We start from the raw sequence: 15716 nt of genomic DNA, 5'->3' as shown, positions 1-15716 counted from the left end.
CTTAAGGATGACAGTAATGTCTTTTAATCCTATTTATTTTGCTACGTACTTGTAGTACTTTTGAGTTCAGTTTAATTCATTTTAATTAAAGTCAGTTACCTTTTAATGACTACAGATTAATGATAATATCAAACTATTTTACTTTACTGACATTGTCTAAAAAACAGTGTAGACAACCTGAACTACTTAACATATTTAATCATATCCCAGAAATTAGGTGTTTTTAGAAATACCTCAAGCAAAGGAGCTTTTGGCACTACTCAGAGTAATGTAACAATCTACCGGTATTCTGATAATATGTATCAGTATCTCTTATATGAGAAATGTTTAATAAACTACCAACTATCTTATATTCAAACTTTCATATATTACCCTAAAATATTTATCCCAAAATTTTAAGTATATTTGAATTATATACTTAAAGAAAAACAGAGTTTTACTTAAATCTCTGTTAGCTCTATTTTTGCATAAAGAATATTTACATGCAGTTTAGTGGAAATTCCCAAATCACTTTCCCAGCTTACTTAGTTATGGAAATAACTCTCTCTTCCCTATAACCGCTCCCTTCTTTTTCCCCTTCCTTTCTTCCTCCCCTCCTCTTCCTCTCTCCCTTCTCTTTTCTTGCTGTTGCTCCCCTTAAAAGTCAAAACTCTACTTAACACTTTTAATATCCAGTGCAGAAAATGTCACCATTCTTTTATAAATTCTAAAGTTTCTGTCTTGGCTTTTAAGGCCTTCTGTGATCTTGCTCCCAGCCTATCTCTGCAGATTTACTTCTGTAACTTCGCTCATGTTTGCTTAGCCTGGTGTGGTCTTCCTCTACACCTGCAAGATTAGATGGTCCTGCTTAAATTTCACCTTTTCTGTTCTTAATATCCCCATTCTTTAAACATCTACAATATTACCAAAGCCTTAATAAGGATTTAGTGTTTTGTGTGTCAGGAACTGCTAGATCAGTGGTTCTCAACCTTCCTAACGCTGCGACCCTTTAATACAGTTCCTCATGTTGTGGTGACCCCCAATTTCATGGTTACAAATTGAACATAATTAAAGCATAATGATCAATCACAAAAACAATATGTAATTATATATGTGTTTTCCGATGGTCTTAGGCGGCCCCTGTGAAAGGGTCGTTCGACCCCCAAAGGGGTCGCGACCCACAGGTTGAGAACCGCTCTGCTAGATGATCATGTGTATTTTCCCATTTATTCCTCACAATAACTCTGGGACATACAAGATGGGGCAAAAATGGGTCTATAATTGTGAGTACATGAAACAGAGTTTATTCTTGTATTATTATTTATTAATTATTATATTATTTTCCATACAAACAACTGTAACCCTACTTTTTCCCACTCTGCATTGGTATCTTTATTCTCATTTTCCAATGATTGTTACTTGTACAAGGTTACACAGCTAGTATGTGCTTGTGTAGAAACCACACACATCTATCTGACTCTAAAATGTTGCTGTTAAGGCCCCAATCTGTATGGCAAGTGCCCAACAAAATGTTGGCAGAATTAAATTCTTGAATTGTAAACATATTGTTGTATAGTCATGACTTGTCATTGACTTGGCTATAACTCAAGGCAATAATCTCTGTAGTTTCTTTCCTGTCAGGAAACAGCTTAGTGGGAAGCCTTTCCTCTAGGGAGAAGGTTCCCAAGATACAAATCTTGGTCACCTTTAACAGCATGATTTCTTCAACCTGCTTTCTATCAGGGAGGTTGCTTTGGGAAAAAGACCAGACTTGCAAAAGAATAATCTTAACACCAGATGACATATCTCTGGAATCTTTTGTTCCTAAAATGGTATACTCCCAGTATAACTGCTGTCCCTGTCCCACCCTCCCTGTCAGGTCTGTGGTTGATTTGTTTTGTCATTTAGAAAGCATCTAACTCTCCACATTATCATCAGTATCATCACCAGTATAGGTGAGGACCTGCCCTGTGACTCCTTGCTCACTCCCTACAGCAGCACCAGTGCCAACCAGGGAGTGTAGTGGACTCTCAATGAATAGTCACTACATGAAAGATGAGTGATGTAAAAGATACAAACATGATTAAGAGACACAGTTTACCCTAAAGGAATTAGTGTCTTATTGGGATAAAAGGAAATAGCATCAAAAATTTTCCTCTCTGTACTGTGTAGGTTTGAAGTTTATTTGGTTTTAACTTGGGTTGCGGGTGAATTTCCCGCCAAAATATAAGATGGCACGTTAAAATGCCTATATCTTTTGAAGTATGGGTTCGATTGAAATGAAATATTTGGTAATACGCAGTTACAATCGGCCCGAGTTTACACGTTTCCCGCACTCCACCGCAAATCTATATGAACCGAGTTTAAGACGGCTCCCGCGGAGTACGCGCAATTCACGAGAGCCGACTTAACTCGTTTCCCGCAACCCAAGTGTTAAGTTTTCTGGATAATGATACTGTTTTGTCTTTCTTAAGATACTTGTGTGGTAGTTAAGGCCTTCTCATTGCCTATGAACTTGTTCTTCTCCCTCCAGTCAGGAACATGCCCTGTGTGCCGTCGTCATTTCCCACCTGCAGTTATTGAAGCATCTGCAGCTGCTTCCTCTGAGCCTGGTCACGATGCCCCACCTTCAAATGACAGTACTGCAGACGCTCCTTAAACCTTAACACTTGAATGAGATCATTCTATAAAGTAAATCTGAAAATTCCTTCTAAACCTGATGTGCAAATAATTATATATAAATATATTAAAATGCTATATATAGTCTGTGCCATAGTTTAGAAAGAGAATATTGACCTTTCTAAACTAAGTATAGGTTTGCAGAAAGTACTAACATTTTCAAGCTGAATGTTGAAGCAGTACATCCAGTTTTTTTTTTTAGTTGAAGGTGTTGATATTTGAAAAAGTCAAGCTGATCATTTGACTCTCTCCAGAAGAAATAATTATCTGTGTGGCACACGTTACTAGTTTTGTCTGAATATTGCCACTAAGTGATTATAATTAGCTCTCCTATTTGCATCAAATGTGAAGACTATAATCACAACAGTAGTAAAGTTTGGTTTCATTGGAAATAAAAAGAATTCTAAAGCATGCTTTTTCATTGGTCCCTTTGCTTTTGCTACATCAAAACCTCTTGGTTTATAATACTGAGTGGTTTTTTAGGAAGGTGTCTAGTCTTCCATCTTTGTTTAAAATTAGGACTTTTAAAGAATTTCAAACTGGCTAAAATTGTGGCTGAGCATCACAAAATTTCAAAATCTTATATGTAACCCCCTGGAAATGGTTAGGTAATAAGATAAATTATTTTTTTAATGTTGGATGTGCTTAAAGTCAGGTTAGTAAAGCATATGAACTATCTAGTGTGCTCAGCGCCTGGTGAATTAGATGGCCTTATAGAAATTCTTTCTACTTGGTTAAAATGATACTTGAAGGTTCAGAACACTCCTGCCACATTTGTTTAATAACTATTAGGTATAGTTATTGTAAGGTGATTTTGGTTCTGAAATATTTTAGAAAGTCTGAAAACATGCATAAAGGGTTTTTAACACTCATTCTATTGTATCCTAAAGGAAAATCTGAATCCTTAAAAAACTATGTTAACTGTTCTGACTTGTATAAAGCATAAAATTGATGGGGTATAGGACAAAATTGGTTATACCTTTTTTACAACATATCTAAACTTTACTATGCTATAATTTATTTCTTTAAAGTTTCCTGAACAAATATTATTTATATCACATTATCAGTATTTGTTTCTTTACACTAATTTATTTTGGTAAAATTATTCACCTGGAACTAAAATAAAAATAAGTAGTTTCAAATTAAGCCGAATTAAGCCATGGCTGAAAAGGAAGTAGATTATATGATTGCCTAGTGACTGAGTGAACAGAACTTAACATGTAACACAGCTTCTTTCTTATTTTCCTTTGTTTAAAGGAGAAAAGAAGATCCTGACCTCAGATTTACCCTCTAAAAGAGTTTTCTGTTCAAAAGCTTCTACAAAAGTAAGGAAGTCAGCTTTCCTTATTCTTTTTATGGGAAATTGACCTACAAGGCCATCTTTGTAATTACATAACCCCCAACGAAGACTGCACAGCTTTCTGCTTAGGTGATCTCACCCAATAGACAATTATGTATAAACATGGATGCAATATTTAACTTACGGATATGATTTGATATCAAACACCAGAGAATGATGGCTGTTAGAATACCATATTGGAGCAAGTAAAATAGTAAAGCACATAGTGAGTGTACATCCATTTGAGTAGAAAATTTATAATTTAGTTTGGACATATAAAAGGAATATTTATGTGGCTTCCCAAATGCAAAATTACATTTATATGTATAATTTCTCTGAGTATTTATATTCCATCTCTTTTCTTCATTCTTAAAAATAAGTGAATTTTCACTGTTGTCACATTTGAGGCTTAAATATAAGGAATATAACACTTGCATTCTAATTTTTGCATATATTGTAAATGTGTCTGGTATTTACAGCAAATACTGTGTATCCTTTTATGAGTAAAACAAACTGAACATTGCATGTATGTGATGTGGTGACTTTGTAACTTAGGGGTTCTTTGGGGCTTCTGTGACTTTGGAAATGCTTACATTCAGGCCTTAATGTTGCATTAGCTGGCATGTTTTCCTTCTGATGTACATAGTCTCTGTTATATAAACTAATCTTTGCTTGTTTTCTACTCTGTGATCTTTCCACACCATATTTCATTGATCAGTTAGTGTCAAGGAGTCAAATCAGATTAAAATTAATTCTCATGTGTATATTGTGAAAATTTGTGACTAGTATGATTTTGTTTGTTTCTTTTTTGGTTTCCAGAAATTTGTGGCTAGTGTTTTTTTATGTTGTTGTTTTTCCCTTTAAGTAATATTGATCAGTTACTGGTTAAACTGACTGCTACAGATTTCTCTTTAATAAGCCACACGTTATATTTAGGCAGTATTAAGGGAGCTTGGTTTTCTTCTCCTAGATAGCAGTTGTCCCAAAGAGTATATTTCTTCTTTGCCTGTTAAGATTTAGCTATTATCTGCCAGTTGTTAGGCGGTTTTGGTTCCAAACTCAACCAGCAGCGTTGAGAGCTGAACTTAAGATAACTGTTGTACTTTTTGCTTTCCATCTGTTTCTGTCCTTCATTCTTGGCTCTCTGTTATCTATAAACAGCTGCTATGAAGAAAGAAAGTTAAATAAGAGTTGGATTATAAAAATTTTTTAAAAGAAAATTGAGGTTTTAGGTATTTTCATTGTAACAAGCTGATAAAAGCTGAGGCTGACAAGTTCAGACACCAGAATGTTGTTTGATCAGATTTTGGATCCTTTTGAAAAAGTTAAGACTACATGAAGGTAAATTAGAAATAAGTATAAATAATAAAAATGTTTTTTCCCTTATTTCTCTATTATATGTTAAGTTACTTGACCTAATAATTTTTCTTTTACATTTTCTTCTTGTAATATAAATGCTGATATTTAAAGATAGATCCATATGGTTTTCTTCTGTGTTGCTTAATTGTTTATCTGTAAGCTAACTAACTCTCAAGATTATTTGTGATCTGGATTTATATATAAGCTGTTAAATATGTATGAACTGTTCAAATGGAATGCAAGTTTTTCAAAAGCCCAGGTCTAAATGTAATGATTGGTTTATTGTTCTACAACTCCACTCTATCATTTTCTGTAAATCATAAACAATAAACAGGATATACTCAGTGGTCATTTCTAATATTTAATTGGGCAGTCGTATCACTTCTATAATGTAACCCCTGGAGGATTTAACATTAATGGCAAAGGATACAGCTGTCAAGGAAGTCTGGAGCAGGCTCCCAAGCACATGATTTTATAGTCCTTGAACTGTGATCTAAGAAGGCCCAGCTGTGTAGAAGTGGCTGGTGGATTTGCTTCTGGAAGGGCTCTGAAGAAGTAGTCCTGCTCTCCCCTGTCTAACCATCATAGCAGTCCTGTGTGTTCAGCAGAGCCTGACTTCCACACTAACTCAGGACTGCAGACACCCTCAAAGTTCCAGGATGGACACCGCCTCGATTCAGTGGCTTCTCCAAATCAGGTATGGCAGTATTGTCAGATACTGTTTAGGAGGATTCCTCATGCTTTCCAAAAGGTTCAAAAACCTCACCCATTTCAGAAGGGTAAACAGAACCATCATGTCTGCATTAAATTAGAAAACTGTAATCACTTTGAGTCTCCCTTAATACAATAAACATTTTCTAGAAAAATGCAGTCACAGAAACAGCAATGGCACACCTCTTTCTAGTGCCAAAATCCATTTATAATTGTCATATATTTTTGAAGCCATTGCTTCCAGAGTTGGAGTCACTCAGCACTCCCTATAAAGGATGGATTTTGTTGTTAGAATTTTCACCCAAATGATTTTATAAATAGCACACATGTGAAATTACATAGAAAGGTCCTGTCTCTTATGTATTGCCACCTCTTCATGTCCTTCTTCAGGCTTCACACTTTTCTCAGATCTTTCATGGTAACTATTCCAGACCAGCCTGGCATTGACTCTTTCAGTCCCTCTCTTACAATATGGTGCTCAAGCCGTAGCCAGTTTGGCCTGTGGACTGAAGGGTCCTAGGTTCAATTCCTGGTCAGGGCACATGCCTGGGTTGTGGGCTCGATCCCCAATGGGGGGGACGTGCAGGAGGCAGCCAATCAATGATTCTCTCTCATCGATGTTGTATCTCTCTCTTTCTCCCTCCCCCTTCCTCTCTGAAATCAATAAAAATACTATATATATATATATATATATATATATATATATCTCAGAACTAAACATGGTTCCTCTGTGGTCTGACTAGAACTGGGTCCAGGAGCATTACTGCCAAATTCAGAGTGATTCTCCTATGACTGGTCTATGTTGGTATTATTTTTGTTACTGTACATTACTTGGCAGGCATATCACATTGTTGTCTCTTGTGAGCTTTACAGGCATTGTTGGTAAGTCAAATCCATTCCTAATAATTACTTAATTCATCCTTACTAAGTTTAATTTATAAAGGTCCTTATGACCTCTTGATTCTTCCTCTTAGCCTGTGTCAGTCCAATTTTGATGAAGCATGCCTTTGGTATTTAGTGGTGGTGTCCAAATCATTGATAAATATTGACCAGAACAGGATGAATGCCACTATAGACTGCCCTCCAGGTGACTTTGATCCATTAGTCAGTACTTTGAATATAGTTGTTGAAGCAACTACCAGTCACTTTTATGCTCATGTTTCTTCATCTTTCCTAAAACAACACTAAGAAATTTTATCATGTTCGGCCGACAGGCATATTACACTGTATATGGAAATAGCCTTGCCTGCTAAAATCAAGAAAGGAAATGAAGTTAGCAGGAAATACCTCATTCTTAGTGAAACCACCTCCTTTTCCAACTGCTCACATGCCATCTCTTTATTAATCTGACCTACAATTTGATAAATGATCATTGTTGAGTTCATTTTTCTAATTTTTAGAGTTTACTTTTTTCCTCTCAAAAATGTGGTATTTGAAGTAATATGACCTTGACAGGTCACTTAATCCTCTCTGCTTCTGTTTTCTCTATAAAGTAACGAATCTAAATTACCACTGGTTGGTGCATGAATAAAGTTTTTAACAAATGTTCTTTGGTTTGCGTCCATCCTTGTTTGATTTTAACACTACCTTTAGGTTTGATAAACATTTCAGATGAAAACCTAAAAACTATCTTAGTCCCTTCTCAGGAGTTAAAAGAATTTGACAAGTGATCTTTATTAAATCATAATAAATAAAGTTTAATAGTAATTTTGCTAAAAGACTACATGCCTGTATGTGGCAATTTATTGCATCTTGGTTATAATCAGTAGTTTTAATAGTGGAAAGTGAAAGGAGAGGTCTTTGTCTTTTTTATCTTTTTAAAAAGATACTACCTCATAATCATTCACTGTAACAGAAATTCTCCACAAAGTTCTACTTTTTTTTCCTGTGATTATAACACAGTATTTCTTCTTAATAAGATTCATTGAAAAATGTATTTTTATATTATAAGATTAGTTCCCATTTATGAAGTGCTAAAAATTAGACATTGTGTTAGGCTCTCTGTTTTAGCTAATAATTCATAATGAATCTGAGGTGGTCCCAACTTTACAAATAAAAATTTGAGTCCTGGTTCTTAAGCCAGGGCCTGAGTGTTCTTTCTGGTTCACTCCACCTTCCTAGGTAGGAGCATCCTACCTGATCAACGTTAATAATTAAGTTTTTTGAGATGTAGTCTGAGTTTTAAAAATGGGGGTGGGGAATGGAAGGAGTGTCTGTTCAAATTTCTTTTAAAAAACTATTTTGTTAGTGTTTACTTATTTTGCTAAATTGCTATAAAGAGGCATGTTTGCCTTAAGTAATGTACCCCTTACCAAATTTCTAATGGCCTGGTTAATGAAGTTTCTTAGTCACCACTAAGACTTCGTGAGAACTACTTTTGCCTGATGATTTGGGATCCTTAAATTATTCTGCAGAGACTGTCTGTGCCCTGATAGGTGTATGACATCCAACCAGTGAGACCTCACTAGTGCAGACACCTAGACAGGTGCTAAAGTATCTGGATTTCTTCCTTCAGAAACCAGGGACATTTGCAGTCCCTCCAAAGAGGAAAGACTTTACCCCCAAATCGTTTTATCAGTAGGAAGAGACTTTTGACAGGGTTTCCTTTTGATTTCAGTCCTTAAATGCTATTTTAAGTGCTTTCCAGGCATTTAAAGCTATGCTCTAATTCTATTTGTCTTTTCTTCCCATTTTCTTGTTAAGAGGACTCAAGTGTTATAGACAACTGTAGTAAGGGGCTTCATTACATAACATTATACTGACCAGCCTTTGGCCTTACCAAAGAATTCCTCCTCTTGACCTAGACCCAGGATCTGTCAACCCTAGCATTGCAGTACCCTATGTTTGGTACCATTACAGAAGGTCAAATTTTTAATTTTAGTTTAAATTCACATTTAGGGCAGATGAACATAGGGATTGGGAGCTTACAAAACCAATCTTGTCTGGAACGCAAGTTCTAGCCTAGATTGGATGATGGTGAATCAGACGTGCACACCTTCGCCCTAGCCGGTTTGGCTCAATGGATAGAGCATCAGCCTGCGGACTGAAAGGTCCCAGGTTCGATTCTGGTCAAGGGCATGTACCTTGGTTGCAGGCTCAATCCCCAGTAAAGGCCGTGCAGGCGGCAGCCAATTGATGTTCCTCTCTCATCGATGTTTCTATCTCTATCCCTCTCCCTTCCTCTCTCTCTAAAAAATAAATAAATAAAAACCTTTTTTTAAAAAAGTGCACACCTTGACTACACCCACATACAAACACCTGAAAGATGTTAAAAAATTATTAAATACAAATTAGCTTATGAAAGTAATAGGACATCAGTGTGGCATCCTCCCTGAATTTGCTGGAAAGATGTTTTCATCAAACCTAACAAATTAACTACATATCCTGAGCTTCTGTCCATTTAAAAAGTGTTTATCAAGTACCTACTCTGGCACAAAATAGTGAAACTCCCTGGCCTCCTGGAGTGTGCATTGTAGCAAGGAGACTTTCATGTCATGTGCCCCATACCCCCCAGCAGCTGGATTCACTGTATGGGAAGGGTTTCCCCTTGGCCAGGGGCTCACAGAGCCTGAGGAGAGAAACAACCAGAGCAGGGAAAATGAGTAAGTGCTGAGCCCCCAAGGGGAGATCGTCAGCGACTACCCTCAGACCCACAGATGTATAGCTATGTTGCTTCATCTATTGGTTGATCTCTTAGGAGCTTCAGTGCCCCAGCAGGTCATGATGTCTCAGAACCAGGGAAGTTTGAAAAGTGTTTCTCAGAAATGGGGCTGAGGAGAATGGACAGAAGCAAACTGAAAAGTGGTTCGCCTTGTTTCCTGTGCTATGTTTTTATTAATTTCCCCCTTTATTCGCTGTACTCTAAGGCATTTACATTTAAGCATCCAGGAAATGGAACATAGAACAGGCAATTCCGAAACATTGCATTCCTACTGGGAATGTAGCCTCTGGTGCAAAATATTTGGGTAACCTGCTGGTGGATCCGGTCTCACACACTGAGAACTGTCTCAGTAAAGGGCCATCGTCAGATTGTCAGATTTGCCACATCCTGACTCACAACAGTGAACCACGTGAAAACAGGCTGTTGCAGCCAGCGTGGTAAGTGCTACGTGATGCAGCGTTTAGGATAGCCCCTGCCTACCTTAGCAACAACGTGGCATAGAAAGGTGCCACATCTGGTGAGGAGGGCAGAAATGTTGCACAGCCATTTGGGTTCTTGTGTCTCCCCCTTCCCACTGCTGTATAATGCATTTTCCTCCCCCAAATAAAGGCCTTGGAGAACCCCTGAGAGCTTGTTTAATCCATATGTAGGTGAAACGCCATGACGAGGAAGGGGAGTGCAGAGCTGCATGAGATGGCTTCACCGCAGTGCCTGCCATGGCTCTTCTACTTGAAATTTGAGCTTAGGAAGCCCCAGTCTGAGAGCTGCTGGACAAGCCAGCCTGGCCTTTGCCAGAGGAAGACATCTGTTATCTTGTTTAGGGTACAAATCCGTCCTCTGCCCTGGGGGTAGGGGAGGATAACATATCTGTCTTCTAAAACTTTCCTATATAAACGCTTTGAAAAGGCAAAACAAAGCTGTCAGTGCCTGTTTCTCAGAAGACTCCAGACACACCGGAAACCCATGAATTGTCTCCCAACACGCACAGACTTCGGGACACTGCAGGGCACGGAAACTCACTCCTAGCCAGAGCTGATTAGACTGTGGTGGGAAGACCCAAGGCCCGTGTATTCAGAGGTTGGCCAGTGACCAAGCACTAAAGACAAGACAGGCCAGCCAGGTTCTATTGCTAATGTATGTTGGGAAATCAGGAATTCCCAGTAGGAAATGGGGCTGAAGCAAAAGGGTTGTGAGTAGCCAAGTCATGAGGAAGCCAAAAATAAGAGCAACTTGAAACCACGAGGAAAAGAAATCAAGAGAGGATTGAAAGTCTAACCGGTGTGGCTCAGCGGTTGAGTGTCAACCCATGAATTGGGAGGTCATGGTTCAATTCCCCGTCAGGGCACAGGCTCAGGTTGCAGGCTCCATCTCCAGTGTGAGGTGTGCAGAAGGCAGCTGATGAATGATTTTTCTCCCTCTCCCTCTCTCTCTCAAAAATAAATTTTAAGTGGATTGTCCCTAGCTGGTTTGGCTCAATGGATATAGCATCAGCTATCCACTGAAGGGTCCTGGGTTTGATTCTGGTCAAGGGCACATGCCCAGGTTGAGGCTCCATCCCCAGTGTGGGCCATGCAGAAGGCAGCCAACCAATGATTCTCTCTCATTATTGATGTTTCTATCTCTCCCCTCTCCCTTTATCTCAGTAATCAATAAAAATACATATATATTTTTACAAGTGGATTGAAAAGGACGCCAACTGTAGTGCAGAGAAGGAAGTTGAGCCTCGTTACTGATGGAACACTAGAACATAGAAGCAGCCATAGCTGTCCTTTCCCAAGGCATCTCATCTTACTGTGCAATGCCCTCTGCCACCCACACTGTTCATGGGCATCCTTTATAATAACACATACACAGCTATTTCTGCAGAGAACTTGAGTGAGTCTCTTAGTTAAGGAAACTCTGGTTATAAAGAACAGAAGAAGTGCAGAAAAATGTAGGACAGCGAGGGGAAATGGCTATTTACTGAGGACATCCTACATGCACCAGAAACTTTAATAGGTGGTTTTATATGCATTATTTTAGTTTATCCTAATGAACATTCGTAGAGCTAGACTACTCGAATCTCCAAAAGGCATCCAAAGGTTAAAGAGCTGCCTAGGGTCACCCAGCTAGTAAGGGAGTTGGAATCATAGGTGAGTTAATATTCAAGGTAAGTACAAATGAAGTAAATTTCAGCTCCTAACCTGCAAGTTCAATAGCTTTTTATAACTTTGTCTCAGTGGAGATGAAAACACTAAACATTTGGGCCAAAAACTATGCAGAAATTGGTAATTACCTGTCTTAATAACCAGAGAATAAGCCCAAAAAGGCTAAGGAGAATAGCCTAAACATTGATTTATTCTCCTACCTGGAATAAAAATGATCTCAGCAGATGCAGACGTTTGTGTTACTTTCAAGTTCACGGCAGAGAGAAGTCTGTCTCATCCTTTTTCTCCTGGTCAGTCCCTGTGGTACCCAAAGTGCAAGTGACCACTATCCACATCTCCAAATGAGCAAGAACAGTGATGTGGTCAGAGGGAATTCTTGTGTCTACAGACTGGTAGCACTTGGGTAGAAAGCAGGCTGTGATTGAATAGGAGTAAATGTTAAGAACCACAGTCATGCTAAATCCGCTGTACATGGTCTTGTTGTGTCCTGATTAGTCTCTGTCCCAGACAGCTAATCCTTTTGGTTAATGAATACGCACGGCCTCATCATCTCCAGTAACAGATACCTCTGGAGGCTGGGGGAGCACTGCCAAAGCAACTTGGCAGAAGGTGCTTGTCTATTCATAGACTGCTTTGTACTTAGAACTAATGAAAAATTAACAACTAAGTTGCATATATATATATATATATATATATCCTCTCTTAAGGAGCAGGCAGTGGCTGGCACAGCCAGACACGTTGGAGCTAGAACTTGAATTCAGGTCTGACTACAACCGCGGTTTTCCCACTCCCCAGCAGCTAGGCTCCTGCTGTCTCACCCTGTGTAATCCTCGGGGAGTCCAGAAAGCAGCTAAGTTTAGATCAGAAATAGGTTTGTGTTTACTTACAAACCTGCTTTGTGCCTGGGTCCTGAGCTGCTGGCAGACAAAGTGGGAAAAGAATGACAAATTAGCAGATGAAGACATTTGCTGTTTTTGTCTGCTTCCATTTTGGGGTCAGTTTTAATTAGGAAAGGTTTGGGTGGGGAGGGAAGGCGAACACAGAATGGCGGAGCAGGAGAACTGGAATGAAATCCAAAATAAAAGCAAATGTCAGTGGGTCTCTAGCTTCCAGCAACTGGAACTTGCTCAGCAGATACCTGGCACACCCGGAGAGCACAAATGTTAAACTCGGAGATTTTAAAATAGAAATGTCAATGTTTTTTAAATTTCAATTAACATTTTAAAATATATGAGAAATTAAAAGAATACATAACAAACCCCTACTTACTCATCATCTATCTGTAGTGGATTTGATAATTTGAGAATTACTAACATTTTTACCATATTGGCAAAAAATGCACATATGTATATTTATGTATATATGGCTTTTCCTTTTCCTCAAAAAAGGGCATTGTTCCCTAGGAAAGCTGTTTTGATTTCAAACTTCACTCCCTGACTCCTCAGAGGCCCTCCTAAAACCATGTAGGTCTCCTGTGGTCAAGATGTACATGGGCTTTGCCTAACTTGTCAGCTCAGATCAGCTGGTTGGAGGAAGTACTGCAAGCTCAGAGACAGACATTGGGATTGTAAAAGGTGTCCCTGCTCACAGCTCTCTCCATGGTCCCCCAACACCTCTGTTTGCTGTGGTCTGGATGGGTCACAACTGCTCAGGCAGCAGCTAGATCAGCTTGCTTCCCTGCAGGCTTTAAGAGACTACGTGGCTGTAATGCCGAGCTCCCAAGTCACTGTAAAAGGTGAGTCACACTCTGTTCTTCATCATAATTCATGTCTTAAAAAAATTAGATTTTTCCCTTCTCTGATGGACCCTGCAGAAACGTCTGCAGTCTGACCTCCCACCTGTGGGCCAAGGTAGGCCACCCTGGAAGTCTGCAGGAGGCTCCAGGGAAGCAGCGCTCGCTCAGAGGTCAGGCTCATGGCATCTCTTCTCACCGGGTCTCACCTGCCTTTGCATTTCTGAGAGCTTCCTTTGCAGCAGGCCCTCTATTAAAATGAAAGTACAGGATGAAATTTTGAGCTTTGTAAGGATGACAACATTGATGAATAATGCCGAGGACCGGTGATTGCTTCATGGTCCTGAAGTAAGAAACCTGCTGGGTCTCAATAAATAAATCACAAGGAAGGGAACATTTTGTCTTGTAAATTGAGTAACAGCCTTCCCTAGTGACCTGCTAATGTCAGGTGTCTACAGAAGTGAGGATCAGCTTCTTTGCATCCTCGCAGAATATTTTCCTTTCAAATGGCAATACGAATTTAGGCTTGTTCTCTGCAGACTTTCTTGAGCCTGGAAAGGGGGAAGCTTAAGGCAGTATTTGCACACTCCAATTTATAAGGGAAGGAAAAAAACCTTCCATTCCTGCCAGTTACTCCAGAGGTGACAGGCACTAGCCTTTTCTCACCCTCCTTCCTCCCCTCCCTCCCTGCTCTCCTTCCTTCACCCATTTTCTTCATCAGCCAGACTGCCCGAGTTTAAACCCGAAATCCCACAGTACCAGCCGTGAAGTCTTAGGCAGCTTCCTTGGCCTCCATGTTGCCTCATCTATAAAACAGATACAGGTGGTATTTCTCTCAGTACACAAGTACTGAGGATCCTCTCAGGTTCAGGTGGGAACACTTCTTCCTTATTCTCCACGTTTCCCTCCAGGTGTAGGGAACGCCACCGCTGAGACACTGGGCCCCTGCCACCCTTACTTGCTGGCGAGGTGTCACCCGGTTGGGATTGGGGTGAGTAAACTGGCCTGCTTGTCTCAGCTTCTTTTCCTCTTTTACAAGTGAGCAGTGGCCTCTGCTTTTCCAAGGGCTTTTCCTGTGAGACCCGCTCGGCTGTGCTGGACAAAGGCTCGGTCAGGATGAGTCCCAAGTTCACTGTTAGGGATAGCAGCACTGCCCCTTAGGCCTGCCCGCCCTGCGCCACAAGCGGGGGCTCCTGCCCTTGGAGCTCCTGCCTCAAAATGTTCCAGGCCCCACTCCTGGGCCTGGGAGTGGCTGGGCGGAGATCAGTGTGGGCCCTCCATCCTGCGTGCCTTTGGGGTGCTCTCTCACCCTGTATCCTGCAAGTTGGCTCACTGAGACTCCGGAAGGGGTCCCAGTACTCTCGCCTGGGGGTTATTCTGGGGCCCTGGGGCCAGGCTGTGGTTCCAGGAGGGTGACTAGGTCAGCAACTCTCCCACTGACTGGCAGCGTTTTTCTTTCTCAAGAGTGGGCAAGATTAGGCTCCCAGAATTACTGGAGTGTCTCTCACATCAGAAACAAGCACATGCAGGTCTTTACTGGAGCTGCACGTGTGGACCCATGTCATGACATGCCTCCTGCTCTGTGGCACTCAGGTAAAGCCAGCAGGTGTCTGGCACCCTTTCCACCCCACCACTGGCACCTGGGCAGTTACCCACCCCCAGCGGGCGGTCTCCAGGGTGGCTGTGTCCCTCTCCTCTGAGGACACTTGGGACCATTGCTCCCCAACACCAGCCGGCCCTTCCCATCCATGTCCTCCGCTGCCTCCAATCATGGTGACATCCTGCTCTCAGGTTGGTCTTAAACTATGCTGGATGAGAACTGGCATTTCTTGTGCAAAAGGAACTGGTTTTCTCCCTCTACCTACTGCCCCTCCTCCCTGACGATATGATAGTAGAGGAAGACAGGGAAAGAGATCACATTCTAGGAATGCAGTGACTACAGCCTAAGAAAGTCAAGAGAAGGTATAGCTGGAAGATACGCTGTTTTGTTTATGCTCTCAGACTTAGGGCAGTACATTTAAAGTATCTAGACCAGTGGTTCTCAACCTTGGCTGCACATTAGAATCACCTGGGAATCTTTTTAAAATCCGGATTTCTAGGCCTCATCCT

At 40.4% G+C, this 15716-nt stretch overlaps 1 protein-coding gene across 2 annotated transcripts in view; it reads left to right on the top strand.

Moving 5' to 3' along the window:
- Window positions 1-5703, top strand: part of PJA2 (praja ring finger ubiquitin ligase 2) — a 64546-nt gene extending 58843 nt beyond the window's left edge. Inside the window, exons 10-11 of one of the 2 annotated variants that reach the window (XM_070412428.1) lie at window positions 2513-2670; window positions 3916-5703. In XM_070412428.1, coding sequence (XP_070268529.1) covers window positions 2513-2638 — 126 coding nt within the window. In that variant the 3' untranslated portion in view covers window positions 2639-2670; window positions 3916-5703. Of the gene's footprint in view, window positions 1-2512 lie in introns of both variants that reach the window. The other variant, XM_070412427.1, reaches the window with a different exon arrangement.
- Window positions 5704-15716: the final 10013 nt, after the last annotated feature.

This window comes from Myotis yumanensis, unplaced genomic scaffold, assembly GCF_028538775.1.
Source record: "Myotis yumanensis isolate MYYU_CA2020_CCGP unplaced genomic scaffold, mMyoYum1.0.hap1 SCAF_4, whole genome shotgun sequence".
Lineage (NCBI taxonomy): Eukaryota > Metazoa > Chordata > Mammalia > Chiroptera > Vespertilionidae > Myotis > Myotis yumanensis.
The sequence above is the reverse complement of the archived record's forward strand: the minus strand, read 5'-3'. Positions and strand labels throughout refer to the sequence as shown.